General features: G+C 35.0%; 2 protein-coding genes and 1 pseudogene across 2 annotated transcripts; 2 read left to right on the forward strand and 1 right to left on the reverse strand.

The window, feature by feature from the left end:
• Positions 1-8,114, forward strand: Sil1 (Sil1 nucleotide exchange factor). Its single transcript, XM_071585725.1, has 3 exons — positions 1-295; positions 420-655; positions 6,982-8,114. Exons 1-3 carry the CDS (start codon positions 145-147, stop codon positions 7,945-7,947), a joined length of 1,353 nt encoding a protein of 450 aa, XP_071441826.1. The 5' UTR covers positions 1-144; the 3' UTR covers positions 7,948-8,114.
• LOC139688259 (MOB kinase activator 1B pseudogene) lies at positions 8,007-11,024 on the reverse strand (annotated as a pseudogene).
• A 70-nt stretch (positions 11,025-11,094) lies between these two features.
• Vps24 (vacuolar protein sorting 24) lies at positions 11,095-15,279 on the forward strand. Its single transcript, XM_071584791.1, has 6 exons — positions 11,095-11,201; positions 11,338-11,398; positions 11,489-11,668; positions 13,139-13,260; positions 14,370-14,462; positions 14,578-15,279. Exons 1-6 carry the CDS (start codon positions 11,157-11,159, stop codon positions 14,758-14,760), a joined length of 684 nt encoding a protein of 227 aa, XP_071440892.1. The 5' UTR covers positions 11,095-11,156; the 3' UTR covers positions 14,761-15,279.
• Positions 15,280-17,790: the final 2,511 nt, after the last annotated feature.

Raw genomic sequence — 17,790 nt, forward strand, 5'->3', positions numbered from 1 at the left:
TGAGCGTTGATATTCCGAGAGAGCGCATGCCTTGACAGTTGCTGAGGTTGCAGACAACTTTTCTTTCATTTGTTCACGAGATAGACTGAGTTTAACGCAATCCATTGCTGCTTCGAATTTGAATTTTGAGCGTTATCTTTCGTTATGGCTAAGGCGTATTTTATCTCTGTGATTATTCTGTTCAGTTGTGGTGTCATTTGGTGTGGATCACAGAAGAACAACATTAACTCCGACGATGAAAATGCGGAGAACATTCCCTTTATCCCCACTAAGGAATGGCAGAAAGTTAGAAAAGGTACTTGGTAAAATTTTTGGAAGATATGGCTTTGGGATATTTTTATCGACATTTATCCGAATGTTTCTACTTATGACAATGTGTTTCTTTCGTGTCTTTTCTTCAATCATTAATTTTATTTAAGGACAAGCCATACCAGCCGGTATACATTCAAGACTAAACCTTCAAACAGGCGTGGTAGAAGCAAAACTTTTGGATGAGAATGACAACAAAGATACGGCCCTATCTTCAGTTTCTAAAGATGTAAATTTAAATTCAGATGATGATGTTAAACACCCTGATGACGAGCCGAGCCAAGCTATGCTTCGAGAGATGCTGAAGAAAATTACTGAAATTGACGAAGAAGGATCCCTTACCATGGTAAATGAAGGTGTCGCTTTGCCATATTATTTTTAATGGTTATAATGAGAATATTATGTTAACTGTGACTGCTGCTAAGATTTGTTTATGGCTGACCGAAAAAACGTACGTAGTTGCAGAAATATACCGTATGTCAAGTGAAGCATACATATTTCTCTTTGTGTAAAATCGGAAATGTTCACTCAGCACTGTCATAATTGGCTTTACTGACAGTAAATGACAGATCTGATGGAATGAAAATAGGCAATAATTATACAGTTTTGTATTATTGTGTGACTGCTCTTTATTAGTTAAGAATTTTTCTCCTCTTCCATCAAAGGAAAGTAAAGCATACTGTATTTAATTGTGGAATGATGGGCCTAGTTTTAACTGCAATTTGTGAAAGAGACTAAAGATAATAATTCAGTTGCGGAATACCAATGCAATGCCGGAATAAACATTATAATAGGCATTGTAGGACTGCGGTGAGTTTTATCAGTCATTTGAATACATGACTCTTAAAAGGATAATATAACTCTGCATCAAGCTGGGGATCATAATTATTAATCTTCCATTGTTATATCCATGTTCAGTCCGTGGTACAGTTAATGGGGCATTGAAATTCAGTAAATTATTTCTTAATATATTTGTGAATAGAAAGCATGACCATAAGAAGTAGTCAGCTTGATAGCTTGGCTGTGTACATTCCATTGACCACAATCATAATAAAGTGCGTGAGCCACCCTAAAACATAGTATGAAATAAAAACTTTTTAAATGGGTATTCTTCTTGTGGAAACACACCAACTGAATAAGTAATTTCATCCTGGAATATTCACCATCAAAGCTGTTAAAAAGGGAAGAATTTAGATAGGGAAAGTAACATGCATAATATAATTATATTATTTTTTTCAGTCTAAAAGGAATAAATGGTGTACTAGAATTATATAATAGTATATGAGTGTATCAATAATTATAATGAAAGCAGTAATTTACCTATAAAAATTTCCACTTTCAAGAATATGTAAGCTCTGTTTTCTTGCAAAAATATTCCCAAAGAAGGCTTTCATAACACAAATTTCATTATTAACAAATGACCTAACAGGTATATGATAGAGAAGGTAATGATTTGAGAGGAATCTGTAGCCTAGGAAAATTAGCTTGCTGATAGAAAATCAGCTAGGCAGGAAAAAGTATGAAGGAATAAGACATTACATATCAAAGTAGATGAAGTATTATTTTCTTTAAAAAATGAGAGAAAATTAACCATTTTTGACCATGGAAGATGGCTAGGAGAACATCGGTTGTGTGCAATGCAAAGAAGAAATTTAAAATGGGAGAATCATCAGCAATCTGGGTAAAACCAATTTAGGACTGATGCTGACGATGGAAGCATTTGAAGAGTATTTTCCAAAACTCATGTTCTCTGATAAAGAATAGTATAGTGGGACTGAATGTTTCGATGGGTGTCAGCAGCTCTTTTTGCTTCCTTTAGATTCAGATGTGTTCACTCATGTGAACTTTCATTAATACAGGAACAAACTTTCCCATGAGTTAATAAAATTATTTTATTCTTTATGGTAAAATGTGTTAATATGTCCTCGGATAAATTCTGTCACTACAGGATTCAAACGTAGGTAATCAGGGTGGGAAGCCATTATAATAGCCATTACACCAACCATTTTCTTCTGTGGGAGTTTTTGTCTACATGCTATTTATCATATTGTGAACCACCAGTGAAGTATCTAATAATGGTTACCACAATCTAATCTTTCACTCTTTAACTAGAGCATGATACTCAGTAGTATTAAAATAATTATTAAAATTATAGTTTGAACATTGAACAGAAGATATCAATTACTAGAGTTTGTTTGCAAATCCTTGGAATCAAGAAATTATATTGAATTAAGAGAAATCATGACTGTTGGAAAACAACCTTTAAAGTCTTTAAATGCCCCCATCTTGAGCATCATTCCTAGGATTGGTTGTACACAAATCTCAGACATTTTACATACCTTCCTTCCATTGAATGCTTCTAATATCATGCTGTACAATACATCAGGTCATTGTGCCAACAGCATCTCAGACACCGAATTGCTTCCCTCGGAGAAACGACACCTGATCTCAGCGCTAAAGAGAAACTGATACTTGGAATAAATGATCCCAAAAAAGGACCGTCAAGAAAGAAAAGGAGTTGATGAAAGATGGGATTCTGGCAAGGAAACAGGAAGTGAGAAGCCTGAAAATGGAAAACCGACTGCATATGCTACCATTCCACACACCACCGGTACGACTGAAAAGATCCTACGGAAACATAATGCAGTCACTAGGTTCTCCACAACGAGAAAAATCAGCAACATCATCCCCAAGCCCAAGGACCTGATCCCCGATCCCATGTATGAAGGAGTATATGAGATCAAGTGCATGTGTGGAGAATCCAATATCAGCCAAACGGTAAGGTCCATTAGATGCAGAATTAATGAACACCTAAGTGCCATTGACAAGAAACAGCTCCCACTCTCGGCAGTTGAGCTGGTTCTGATTCCGTCCACGAACATTCGTGGATGGAACCAGGGCACAATTGAATTTGACCTAACAAAAGTCAGGCTAGGGAAAAACGCTACTTCCCGAGACTCATGAGAGATGCGGTAGAAATATTGAGAAATCCAAATTATTTCAACCGTGAGGAAGGCTACACTCTGACTTTGACGTGGAAAAGGATAATTCACCTTACTGCCAGGGAACAACCAATCAGAGCACTCAGGGCCAGCCAGTATCTCCTCTATATGTATAGCGGCCAAAATGACTTCTTTCACTGTACTGATGCATGGTGGAAATAAAAACCTTTAAACTAAAATAATGCACCGCCATCTTCAAGTTTTGTACTTCTGTTCCCTCTGTCTGCGGGTGAATACCAGCCCGATGGTGCCTACGATGAAAAGATACTAGTACAAGGTTTTTCCGTCACCGCTGTAAGTACTATACTTCTGTTGTTTGTTCTACCCCGAAGAGGAATCTATCTTAAAACGAGGTGTGTTATGTTTTTGTTCTTCACTTCATAGTTTATTCCTTCTTTCAATGTGTCCTGTCATAGTGGAAATACAATTTTTTAAATCGTAAATCAATGAAAGTGACTTCGACCTGCAGAAGCCTCCAGGACTGGGGGCATAAATGTTGTCCAGCAAGGCAACCTGCACGACAGCAATTCCTGGAAGCAGCATGGATCCTTCCTCAGAAAGGCATCACGGAAGCCTTAAGTTTTATGGTACCTATATTACGAGGGTGTCATGCTATTTTAAGCATAGGTCATCAATGCAACAATGTCAGAGTGTAAAAATTATTCGCCTTGACCAGGATTCAAACCAAAAAGTTACTGTTGTGGCATCCCCCGCAGTTTCTTTGGAATAGGTCACCAACATTATAACATGCCTTCCAGAGTAGAAGCAAAGCATTTCGGATCGAGTCTCAGACAGCAGGTCAAGAAGGTCAGCATAGATTACCTCCCAAAGTAAATAACAATGCAATTTTGTAGAGTGTTTTATGAATTGTATGTAAAGTATTTTTATGACATACTGAGTAGCTAATCAAAATTATTAGAGAAGCTAGGTGGGAATCCCAAATGGAGCAAAGGTTAATTACAAATTAAATGTCTTCCATAAATTGGATGGATATCTCTTTAACCTTGATGTTGAAAATGTATTATTAGCCCCATGGTACCACTGTAGGAAAGATCATTTAAATAAAATTAGAGGGATTAAGTAGTAGTAGTATTTAGGGGATCCCACCAACAGCTGAGGTCATTTGTATCAATGGGGATGGACAGGAAAGGATGAATGTTGGAGAGAAACCCGGTGTCAGCATTAGCCTAATCTTTGTGAAAGTTGCCAAGGGGTCCGCAGCCTAACTTCCCATCCAACACACAACGTACTCACTCGAAGTGCCCTCCACAAAGCACCTCAAGTAGGGATTGAGGTACCACTGAAAGGAATTAAGTGTAGAACAGAAGATTTAAGAAGTCATTTTTCCCACCAACAATATGGTTTCAGAATAATGTCCGAATGCACTAGGGGGGAAGAGTGTTCTATGTCAAGGTAGTCTGGTGTGTAATCACCCCTTGCCACACACCCTAATAGTGGCTTGCAGTATACTAAGTATTGTAATGTAAACAATTAGGCCAATTTGCTGTCAAGTATATATATTCAATTTCTTCTTTGCCACTATTAGTACTGCTTTCCTTTTTACATTCACCAATCAACTTATGCCATTAGGATGCCAAAATATTATTTTTTAAGTCTGAGACATTTTTGAAATTTAGGAAACCATTAGTATATGTAGCTGCTTGAATTTTCAGTAATTATGACTAAATCATTTGTATGACATTTAATTTATAAAGGCCTTCACTTATTCTATAATTTTATACAGTAACGTTTGCAAATATTGTTGATACATTTTAAAGACTGTATATTCTTATTTTGAATACCTACTTCACTTCATAGTATATTGAGCACATTGGTTGCATGGTGTTGCTCTCTTCGGCACACAGTAAGGATAAGTGGTTAATAAAAATATACCAGTAAATTTGCATATTTCTACGTTGTTACAAAAATGATCAGTATTTTAGCCACACTAATTTATCTTGTGTACGAATAATGTTTTCCATTGATATCAGTGGAAAACTGTATTTACTGCAAAACTGCATTTACCACCAAGATTCAGCATTATTAACAAGAAATTGAAATTTATTGCTGGTGTGTAGTGTATAAATCCTGTGGTGGTATTACAAATTTGATTTTATCCTGGCAAAATTAGCATAACCCTTGACTGTTACAAGTTTGTATATATAGGCACAATTTTCAAAATATATAAAGCCATAAAATGTAAGTTCATTCAAAAAGTATATGGAGTCAATTCCTCATTACACAGAATAACACAAAATATATAGTGTTTTTAACCAACTAAGTTGTGAAAAGCCATGTACATTTTGTCCAGTTTATAAATACCTGCTTTGATTTTCCTGAATACCTCGTTATGAAACTACCCAGGAAGCCATGATTTTAAAAACTCAGCAATAGTAAGAATATCACTCTGGCTTGCAAAGATTTGATCTCAAAATCATAGAAAGGACTTGATTCAAGTACCTTAAGTGCTATTAAGTGGTTCATTATTTTGTTCATGTTATTTTTTGCTGAGCAATGGCGTATTTCAGTTATTATAACAATGAAATTTTTGTAATGATTACATCATCATAAAGGACATATCCAAGGAGGGTCCATTCATACTACTCATAATATGTTAGATAGACTTTCAAGCGTAACATTATTTATCGGCAAATGAAAAATCCATGTAATGAAGAAATTAAATTAGACCGCAGATACCGTCCCAGCTCCTTTTTGAAATCATATATGTTTTTAATGATTTGGGTGGAACAGCTGAGTATATGGGGATGGTGCAAAATAATGTGAAAAAAGGGAAAATTGGAACACATGTGACAGTCACACACTTTCCTGCTTAGATTTGTGGAATGTGGTGACCCTAACAAATCAAAATGATTGTGTTCTAACCTTACCCCAAAGGTTATGGCTTCGGGCATTCATCTCAGCCATTGATTTCATGGCCAAAGTAATGTTTTACGAACAATAATATTTCAGATTTTGTGGCATGAACACTGACTTTCAACATGCATAGTCAAAGTTTACTTGGCAATCAGTCCCTTGTAGGGTTTTCTTTTTCATTTTTGGGGGATTCTACCCACTTTTGAAAATCCCAAGTATCTTTATGAAGACTTTCATAGTTGTCTCAGTGACTGTAGACTGATGTACCCCACCATGTTCACCAACCCCCATTTAAATCTGGATGTGCCTTGTAACTTAGAAAAAAATATGCATCTTTTCTTAATTGTTCAGTCACTTCGACTTGATTATCGAGGAAAATATCCACCCAGTAGGTGCATACCTCAACAGGTGTTCCTCAAAGTCAAAAGTATGTATGATAAAAATCAGTGCATTAAGTTGTTGGTTGCCTTCGGAACACAGAAGAAATAGAGAAATATTTGACTGAGAAAAATATGGCAGGTTGCTTGGGTACTTTATGAATTCCTGTGAAGTTAACAGATAGCTTTTAACTAATTACTTCATGGCTTTCATATTTAGTATTCACCGAAAATATGTGCGCATACTATTTATAGGGAGAACTTAAATATTAGCATATGAAATTAAAATTTACTATTCAATCCAACCACAACTAAACATTTTCCCAGGCATGCATCAGTTAATATAATTTCAAATCCTTCTCTTTGCTTATCATGAATGTGTAATATTATTTGCACTTTCTCAAAATTCTCTCTCCTAGGAAGAAGACACCAAGAAGAAGTTCAGGTCTTATGAAGAAATTAAAAAGGAATTTGAAAATTTGAAAATGTCCATCAAAACTGATTCCGAGATAATATCCGAGTTGCGGGAAAGGTACAAAGTTGCCAGCCAGGCAAAAGAAATAGTTAACATTTTGACTGACTTGGATTATCTTCTTCATCAGACAGACAATGCTGTCAATTTTGCCCAAGATGGTGGCCTTTCATCAGTGGTATTGCCAGCAATCAACTCTTCACATACTGAAGTTACCGTAGCGGCCTTACGATTACTAGGATCAGCCAGTCAAAGCAATCCCAAAGTCCAAATTGCTGCTCTTGAAGCTGGTGCAGTGGAATGTGTGTTGCGCCTGGTTAATAAACCAGAATTATCAGCATCTGCCTTGCATGCCCTCTCGTGCGTCATTCGCCGTTTTCCTCTGGCACAGAAAACCTTTGTCAAATATGGAGGGCCTGCCATCATGGCAAATTTATTTGATGAGTCGTACAAAATGGGAAGCAACTCTGGGGAAGACTTGAATTTGCGTTGGCGGGCTAGAATCAAAGCAGTCACTCTCTTGCACGATTTAATTTTGGAGCATCAACAAGCTGAAGGAGAAGCCAGTGCACAGTACATCCAAGTAGGACTAATGGAAAAAATAATTTCCCATAATTGGTGCAAACTATTTCCTTCCCTTTTAACTGTGGAGGACGATCATGATGCTGCAGAAAAGGGAGCAGAGGCTATGCTAGCTTACTGGGATACATGCCGTTTCCAGTTCATACAGGCTGCTCCCACTATTTTCCAGGCTGAAAAGCGTTACATTGAACTGTCCAAGACTGAGCTTCAAAATGTGCCTGCAGAAGGAGGTGATGACTCACTACTGTCAGAGGGTGGATACTTCTCTGGAATGGCTGAGCTTTTATCTGATTTAGGTGAAAGATTAAGGTTAATGAAAAATGAATTGTGAAATCTGTTCTGAGAATTTTATTTTCATAACACAAATCATTAAAAAACATTTATGTTGATTCACTTTCACTCATATTGAGTGGCTTAAAAAATTCATTGTCATATGCTTGTACAGCAATATTTTATGAAGGAAAATTCACATTTCAATAAATTATTTTAAAATATGAACATGAATTGCCACCAATTCCTAGCAAAAATACCTCCTTTGTACTTGTAATAACATTTATTTGATTACAAGATGATAATTAAATCCAAGAAATGCTGCTGCCCAATTCTGTGCAATGCAAAATATGCTATCCAGTTAAAACACAACAAGTCATTATATCACTTAAAAGGGATGAAAAGCATTTTTGTCATTCACCTTTCACATGGACCCTTAACTTTCCTCAATTGCGCTGCCTAAGATATACACTTTTGTTTCATCCAAAAGCCATGCTCTAGGCAATTGAGGACACCTCACGTTTACAGAATTTACCAAGAGAATAATTTAACCATTAATGATTCTCAATCATTCCGATGCATTCCCAACTATAAACACTGAGATTATAATTAAAATGTTCAATAGCCAACAATCATCCATAACTATTAATTAAGTCACGCTGCCATAAATACATTATAAATACTCAAATCATCGTGAATCTTTAGATGAGAGCTTTTCAATAAGCTCTTGTAATGGAGCCAGTTCTTTACGGTCAATCAGATCGAATTCTTGGACAAAAAATATGAAGTGCTTAAAGGATGTGTTCAAATGAGCTTCTTCACCAAGCTGGACAACCTCTGAGAAATGCTGATGGTATGTGTGTGCATACACTCTGAATAATCTCTTCAAAATTGTTTTAGCAATTGAGAGAAAATTTTTTGGAAAAGGTACTCCAATCTTGGATGGGAATAAAGTTTCATCATCCAATTGGTCTTGTACCCAAGTCATTAAATAATCTATGTATTTTGGGGCTGAACATTTGATTGGTTTTTTAACAGTGTGACCATCAGCCCAGTGGTATTCATATTTGGGTCCAGCAGACATGATTGGGCAGCTATCTTCTGTGCAGAATTCTGTGATGGTCCCATATAGCATGTTTATTTGATTGAAGAAATCAACAATGTTAACTGCCACCCATTCATTGAGGTCTTCCCCATCAGGTAACATAACAGCTTGCCTTAAATTTCCTGAACCCAAAGTGGCTGCATCATGCTTCATTAGATCATAATGCTGAGATCCTTCTGGAATATTTTTTTTTGGTTTAAATGTCTTAGAAGATCGACTTCCAAATAAGAAGCTCATGTTGGTAAATAAATTGCTGCACCTCAGGATATAGTTGGAACTCCACATGTACCTTCTAGACCTATAAAAATACATTTATTTCAGTTCATTCAGGTAAGCAATTAAAATAATGGAAAATCCACCATGAATGCTTGCTTGAATTTCTAATTTTAAATTCTTTATTTTATGAATCACAAAATTCCATCATAAAAATGATATAATTTCATTCAAAATATATGGTTCAACTTGCCTTTTATTGAGATATCAATAACTGCTCCCATCAGAAGATTTATGGTCCAATTTTTACATTGAACATTAGCAATTGCATTGGAGAAGAGGTATATCAAAGCTGCATCTAGACCTACAAAATATTCGAATTTCATCTTCAGTTTTCTGGCATATAATGGAGTTATATTATCATTCTATAATTAAACAACTGCTTCAGAGCCTTTTACGTATTTACCGATGCATTTAAGTATCAAAAGTTGTGCGTCAATTATCTTTGTTACTTTGTTAACATTAACTTCCCACCCCCACAAAGAACCCAAGGCAATCTACGGCCAACCAGAGGATTGTGAAATTAAAATTATGCCAACTACATTCATTATTGAATTTTAATCACAAATTCCTGATTTCTATAAAACTTTTCATCATGTAATTCTTGGAAAAAAGTCGAAGGAAAATTCTAGGAAAAATGATGAAAGATTTCCTTTTCAAGTTAATTTTGAATAACATTTGGAAGTAGACCAAATGTCAGTGCTTCCTTGGTCAAAAATTAGAATAATGAACGTCCGAATTATTTTAAGTTACTGGAATATCTCCACGCGAACTAAAAACTCCAGGCAACCCGATAAATGATAGTACACTCATATATAGTCCCTTTGTAGCACAAGTAATTCAACGTGAAAGCCTAGAAAGAGTAGAATTAAATTTCTTAATTCGATATCACCCTATGGCTTGAAAATTTGATCTGGTTTCATAATGTATTTCTAGACCGCGTCATTCATGAGCATTTTTCTAATCATATCCTCCGACATAAATCGGATTAATTGTTCAATCATTGAATTTTATTATACTAATTAAATTTTTTTTCATTACATTTCAATACTAATTACATATAAGTTCTCTCGTGTATGTCCTGATTGCTACCAAATTCCCAAGCCGTTCTCTTGTCAATACATTATAAAATGCTTCAACTTACACCACAGAGCGTACCATAAATAAATCGCTATACATGGAGTGAATATTTTCACATCAATTCCTGACAAGTGGGAACACTTAAGATACGACCCTAAAAGGTTCATCATGTAGGTATTAATATTTTCCATGAGCAATGCACAACACCACATTGATTTGATTCCATAAAATGCAATTATGTGGCATAACAATCATCCGTTTGATCTAATTTACCTATCGCTCAAGAACAAATCACTTCCATCATTCATATTAAAATTATCTTAATGTTTACTAAAGGTACGTAGAGTATGCTTAAGTTGTGACCTTGAAATACATGCTTTCACGCATTTAAACTGCACGAAATCACTCTGAAATTCAAAGAATTTCATATGCCCCTCATTGAAAACACTGCTGCTTGCTTTCACGAAAGTGAAGCGAAGTCGACGCGAAAACAAAGGTACTTCAATGCACAGTAGTAAGGTATACCATACCTTAATCAATTCCAAGTTCGTATTATTAAAACGTTCGTTATGAAAATCAGCACTTTCTTAATTGCCAAAACAAGCAAATCGAACGTGGAGTAAAAAATGACTTAATCAAGCAGTCGACTGAAAATTGTGAAACACTATGGCGAAACCCTGATGCAGTTACAAATTCTGGGTACCGTTGGTACAACTGACTTGATTTTCATTTTTTTCAAATAAAAAAGGAATCATGGAAATGAGTAAAGAAAGGCGTGTTGTTTTCATGAAATCTTGTGTCACATCACAAACATGGGTTTGTTTGGGAAAACACCTGAGAAAAATCCGAAGGATATGGTGAATATTGCTAATTTCATTTCTTGATTAATTTTATTTTGTTTTTCATTTCTGGCATCTATTGAATGTTGCACCAACAAACTGCAGAGGTTATATTTAGCTTAGCAAAAAATATGGAAATTTTTCTCGTTGACAGGTCAATGAGTGGTGCCACAAATTACGAAAGGAAGGGTATCAGTTAGATCGGCAAATAAGAGGTAGTTGTAATGATACTAAATTTGAATTATATAATCGCTTGGTTGCAAAGTCAAAGTGTTAAAATGTGTCTTGTTCTGGCTTGTCAACAGCAATTCAGAGGGAAGAAGAAAAAGTAAAAAGGTCATTGAAGGAAGCAGCAAAGAAAGGAGACAAAGATGTGTGTATCATTTTGGCTAAAGAAGTTATTCGAGCCAGGAAAGCAATTGGAAAAATATATACATCCAAAGCCCACCTGAATTCCGTACAAATGCAGATGAAAAACCAATTAGGTATGGGCAGAAATAGAGGGTTTTTTCTTTGGTAATTTTCTGAACACATACCTAAGTATTATAATAATAGCCATATTAGCGAATACTAACATAAGAGGTAATTGATAAGTGCTATGGCTATGTCAATGATTATTTATAATTTTGTTTTTAGAAAATAGCTGTTTCTTCTTTGGTATCTTAAATCAATTAAATCGTACATCTTAACAAATTTATGACACCACTGAAATTTTTATTGTAAGAATAGTTTGACTTTTCATTATAATTGTCTCACTATCTTGATTCGCCTACCAATTATTTCACATTTGCCTCTAAATTACAGTCTCATTTTTTTTATTTTCGAATTAACACCACATATCGAATGGCAATTTCCTGTTTTCCTCTAGAAATATATTTATAATTCTATGTATAGTATATACATGTATTTATAATTATGCTAATTTAAAGGCATATTGTGGTAGTCCTTACACCTTGCCCTATCTCTCTAACCACTAAACAACCTTCCCCCAATATTATGAAGTCACTCACATGATGCATTGAAAATGGTACTCCATGTCGAAACCACGGTCAGTTGGATAAATGATGTGTGGGAGTATACCAAGTGATTTTAATTCTCTTCAACGAACTAATCATGTGGGATAGTATTATAATGTATAGTACTTGAGTAGTCGATTTATGAAGAAAATACCAATGTCAACATAACATAGGTGAGGGTACTAGTTTGGCATGACTGACAAAATTTGTTTGCATCACATAAAATTCTTGCATAGTATATATTGTTTTTAGATTGATGGGATGCTCATTGAAAGAATGTATTAAGTGGCCAATGAGGGCTTGGGAAGGAGGGATTGCAAATGAGAGGCTGTGGCTGGTGTTGATGTCTTTGGAAAGGAGTTTAGAAGAGAGAATTCAATGAAGTGTAGGACCTGGAGATGGAAAAATTAGAACTTGTTGGTTGAGCTGAAAATTTTGTCATGAATGTCTCTAGCTTCTAAATTTTCTCAAGTAAAGCCTTCCGTGTTCAGCATGAATTGGAGAGTTGAAAATCCCTGGAACATTATAATCATCCCCAACACAATGAAAGGGCTCAGACATTAACCTCCTCTCCTGAAATTAATGTTGAAAGCCAGCAATTCTTGGTGATGTATATGATTTCAAACTTTGGAGGTTTGTGGGGTGGATTCCACCTCTCTACCTCATGGCAATGCCACTGCTCATTGCCTTTATGTCCAAATACTCTAGGCAACATTATACTTAGTGTGAATTTATGATGCCATGCTTTTGGATAACACCTCTCTAAGTTTAACTGCTAGGAAAAACTTATTCTACTGTGAATCAATGCATTTAAGTGAAATTTATCGTATAGATGATTGCGTGTATGTAATTTGATTGATTTTTTTATAAAAGAAACAACATGCACAGTGATAAAAAATGACTATATGTTTTATGAATGCAGTACTTATATCCTTTCAGCGACTCTCAGGGTAGCTGGAAGCCTCCAGAAGTCTACTGATGTAATGCAAGCTATGCAGACTTTGGTTCGTGTACCTGAAGTTGCTGAAACAATGAGGACAATGTCAAGAGAAATGATGAAGGCAAGTAGATGCATAGTAATGTAACATCTGTCTGCAACCTATAATGTTTCCAGTGTTTTTGTTCCTTTATTGAGGATTAGAATGTGACTCATGAAGTGCTCCTGTTCTCTTATGCATTTCAGTTAAGCATCTGTTTAATAGCTGTATTTGTCATCTGTCCTCTACAGGAAATATTTTGTTTGGATTTTCTATTGCAATTGAATGTCAATACCTTGAAATGTTCCTCATCTTATTTACAATGCCATTCAACAGTTTATTAATGTATCATTTGTTCGCTCTCTGAAAAGTTCTGGGTGCCAACATGAGTCAGGAAGATTTATTTGGTACATAGTACAATGACTTGGGTTGGTTATACAAATTAAGAAGGTTTAGTTGAAATATATGATTGATTTTATGTATGTAACATATGACAGGTGGAAGACTACAAAATAATGAAGGGAGATTTTAGATCACTTACCCACGCTACTGTCAGTTTTACTCTATTAATGACAGTATACCTTATGATACTTTAAATGAAGAGGACAAGTTTTTCCACTGTTCTTCTTGTTCAACTTTTCAAGAACATTGGAAAAATATGTTGTGTTCTTCATTTAATGAACATAAACTTCCACAAAGTTGAGTCAGAGAAAATTGAATACCTTATGTTACATTCCTTCTCAATGTAGTGATGTATAAAAATTACTTGCCCATGCTAAAGCAAGTTTCCACTAATGCTTCTCCAAGCAGGCAGGTGATTAACTGCTTTGAAAATAGAAACTGTTAGACACTCAGTCTACATATGAGTGCAATTTCAGTGCTGTAACATTAATGTGATAGCCATGATGTCAATTTAAAAAAAAGTTAATGAGAGAGACTGTTGCAGGTTGCCCTCTGATCAGTGTGCAATAGGTGTCACAAATGTTTGGTCAAATGATAGAGCAAATTGGAGCCCTGAATTGTGTCAATCATACCACAAATATCTTTCATAATCATTAAAATACACCAAAACTATTATTCTCTTCTTACTAAATACTTTTCCTGAATTATGTTGTTATATGTGTGAGGCAATAAAATTGGAATGTTTGTAAATACACTACATTATCCTACTGTAAAACTTCAATCTTTCTCAGGCTGGCATTATCGAGGAGATGTTGGAAGAAACAATGGAATCAATTGAGGACACTGAGGAGTTGGAGGAGGAGGCACAGGAGGAAGTGGACAAGGTATGCAGCGCAAGATTCTTACAAAATAAAATTGAACCTCTTATCATCTGCCTTGTGAAATGCAGATCCTTCCCATTTTCTGTCCTCATTTCACAGAATGCAATTTTTTTTATAGGTATTATGGGAAATCACGGCTGGGCAGTTGGGACAAGTTCCTGCTGCTTTGACAGATTCTCTCCCTGCAGAGCCAGTATTAGAAACTCCTGTTGCATCGACATCAAAGCCAGTGGCACTTGCCACGGAAAATGATGAAGAACTTGCGGAAATGCAGAATCGTCTTCAGGCCTTGAGAAGTTAAATAATCACAAATATGTAAATAAAGTTAATCCCTGGAGTGCTTTTTAATGCGTTTAAGCTATTAATGGCTGAAAACTAATTGGAGTACGGAGTCATCTTCCCATCAGGATTAATTTTCAGGTTTGGGAATTTTGGCGAACTACTCTCTTGGGAGAACTGAGTTGAATTACAAAGCAAATTTGACTTAATATTACTGATACACGTTGTGGATTTTGAAAATGTGCACCGTGAAATAGCCTTATTTTGTCGATTTTAGAGAATGGGACTATTGATAGATTATCAAAACAAGTGGCTTTGCACTTAATGATCATTTCACATGAGTAGATAACTTAGAATCCCTAAATTTATATAAAAAAATTGTAAATTTAAATAAAATTGCTTATGAAAAATGGTAAAGTAGAAACTACATTCAAGTACTATTTTTAAGAATGTTGTCACTTAAAGGCTAATAATCAAATGCTATTAATAATTTTGCACTTGAATTGGTTTTTTTTTGTAAATTAGGCCTTATTTATTTTGTTCAAATAAATTATATGCTCTTGTTATTAAATGCTTGTTTTTTCCTTTACGTAATTTAGTATACCCCTTCATTCGTGTCATTATGGAACTGATAACATCGGCTACACACTGTAGCTGATGTTATCGGTGCAAGCATTGTACATAAGAAATGAATTCCTGTACTGAAAGTCACACATGTTGCTATAAATACTAGAGTGTTTTCTGATGCTAAAGAAAATTTTTATGAAAAGCCAAGCCATATAAAATGAAAATAAGCCCTTAATATCTATGCTTATTTCATTTATATGGTGTAAAGAATAAACATTCCTTATGCTAATTTAAAAAGTATAGATTAGATAGATGTGATCTTGCTCATCAGACTTATCATATGTTATAAATGTGAAGAAAGATAGCAGTTTTCCAGCTATCTATCGCTTGTGGGGAAGATAAGCATTATTGTCTAAAAACAATTGAATGGAAAATATGTTCTGATATAAAATATTAAAAAAAAAGCGATTTTAGAAAAGCGAACCAACAAGGCTTTCACTAATATGAGGTTATTATTTTTAGTAATGAAACAATGCATTATTTTCATTGTTCTCTAAGTTGTGTCGGAGGTATGTACTCTTGATAAGCTTTATATGTAGGTATTTACAGAAACATTGTTGGAAGTATGTGAAATGATTGTCAGTTGAAATTGAAAAAAGTATGGTCTAAAATTAAAGAAAAATAATATCCCAAAAGGTCAAAGACCAAAAGTCTAGGAGGAATCAGTTGACATCAATTACTGATTTCATGATCAAGCTGATTACCTTTGCATAAAAAAACTATTTAATCTAAATAAATCATTAGGTGAGCCATCAACATTAGGAAAACATGAGATAAAAAATAAAACAATTCTTGATATCTTCCTTCGTGCTCTCATCATTGTGTGAGTCAGCGAATAACTGGAAAACTATTTGATCCCAGATAACCTTGAGTAACTTATAGACTTTTTGTCAATCATCTTCAATTATGAGCTGGGGAAGTGCATCCCATATCTTGCATTGCCTGCAGTATGCACATACCTTCTTTGACCCAAGCACGCCTTATCAATTGCAATTTGACAAGTTTTACATTAAGACACCTTTAAGCATAAATTTGTATTATTTTTTTTAAATGCATTTTGAATCTAAAAGAAGATTATAAAAGATACTAAAATGGGCTAAATATTAATGAAAAATATTTTTTTCATTCTGATACCTCTGTATGTTGCACTTCTTCCTAAAAAAGACAGTCTGAATGCAGAGGCCTCTTGATACATATAGCAGTATTTGTTGCCTTCTGCCCCAGATACAGTATCCAAAAGAGATCAATGACTTGTTTACTAGGGTTAAATTGAGAGAAAATGTTTACTAAGGTTTTTCTTAAGGCTTTACGTAAGAGTTACTTAACCTCCAAAACCTTTCTGCAAAATTTTTTCTACCTAAACCAATTCTAATTGCATAAAACTACCTACTTTATTATAACAAATTATCATTCCCTATCAGTTACTTTCACTTTGAAGTATCTGGCAGTATACGTAGTAACTGTCAGCCCCTTAAATTTTAGTGAATGAAAATTTGTTTTTAAAAAATGGTAATGTAAAAAATAAATTGAAATATGGAAAGATTAATGCTTGAGACCATTGACTAGAATTATTAAATTGTAATTAAATAATAAATAAATGAAATATGGTGATTTAATTTACATTATGAGGGCAGTCCATAAAGTAACCTCCATTTGCTTGTAGCGAGCAAATAGCTGGGGGAGCCAAATTTTTGCTCTATTGACACATACACTAGGGCAGTATGCCACAAGCTGCAGTGTATAGAAGGCCATGCCACTTGTCGTTTGTCTACAGTAGTGAGTTAAAGTGAACAATATAAATGGAAATCCCGCAAAATGTCAAATCCATTGAGTGATACAGTACTTACCGGCAAAAAACTTCAAAGCTGCTGATATTCATCAGGAAATTTATGCTGGGCACCGACTAAGTGATGAGTGACAGTGTTGTGCATCAGTGTTGTTTTCAGTTAAAGAGTGAATGGACCAATGTCTAAGAACTGGCCTTCTGTCACAAGGTTAGGCTGACCACTGTGATCCTCGTCATGAAATTTTGGTGCCGCAATTTTTAAACTGAATACACCATGGCCTTCACTCATTATTCTATTTGCGTACACTACTCAAAGTTGCCTACAAATTTCAATTGGCTAGTGGTTTTTGCCAGTAAAAACTTAATCACAGATCGCACTCAACAACTCACAGGATTTTCCATTGCAGCACACATTTTAACAGTTCGCAGTGAGCAAAGTAGAAGAACCACAGTCTGCACCTTACCACAGAAGGATGTGTACTGAGTGTGAGGATGATTAGACACCAAGATGGTGGCTCTAACCCCACCCACCACCATGTAAGGCCGAAACATAAGTTACTTTCTTGACAGCCCTCGTAGATGAATAAATGCATAAGCATGTGCTAAAAATTAGTAACAGTTTAAAATTATTTAAATTTG

The sequence above is a fragment of the Hetaerina americana genome, unplaced genomic scaffold (assembly GCF_022747635.1).
Source record: "Hetaerina americana unplaced genomic scaffold, ioHetAmer1.1.p SCAF_2, whole genome shotgun sequence".
In the NCBI taxonomy this organism is placed as follows: Eukaryota; Metazoa; Arthropoda; class Insecta; order Odonata; family Calopterygidae; genus Hetaerina; species Hetaerina americana.

What these genes read in the sequence shown, in the direction of transcription:
- Sil1 (XM_071585725.1), top strand. Translation starts at nt 145, where the DNA reads ATGGCTAAGGCGTATTTTATCTCTGTGATTATTCTGTTCAGTTGTGGT. An exon ending in ATGGCAGAAAGTTAGAAAAG is followed by an intron (nt 296 to 419) that starts GTACTTGGTAAA and finishes ATTTTATTTAAG; the next exon opens with GACAAGCCATACCAGCCGGT. An exon ending in AAGAAGGATCCCTTACCATG is followed by an intron (nt 656 to 6,981) that starts GTAAATGAAGGT and finishes TCTCTCTCCTAG; the next exon opens with GAAGAAGACACCAAGAAGAA.
- Vps24 (XM_071584791.1), top strand. Translation starts at nt 11,157, where the DNA reads ATGGGTTTGTTTGGGAAAACACCTGAGAAAAATCCGAAGGATATG. An exon ending in AGAAAAATCCGAAGGATATG is followed by an intron (nt 11,202 to 11,337) that starts GTGAATATTGCT and finishes TCTCGTTGACAG; the next exon opens with GTCAATGAGTGGTGCCACAA. An exon ending in GCAGATGAAAAACCAATTAG is followed by an intron (nt 11,669 to 13,138) that starts GTATGGGCAGAA and finishes ATATCCTTTCAG; the next exon opens with CGACTCTCAGGGTAGCTGGA.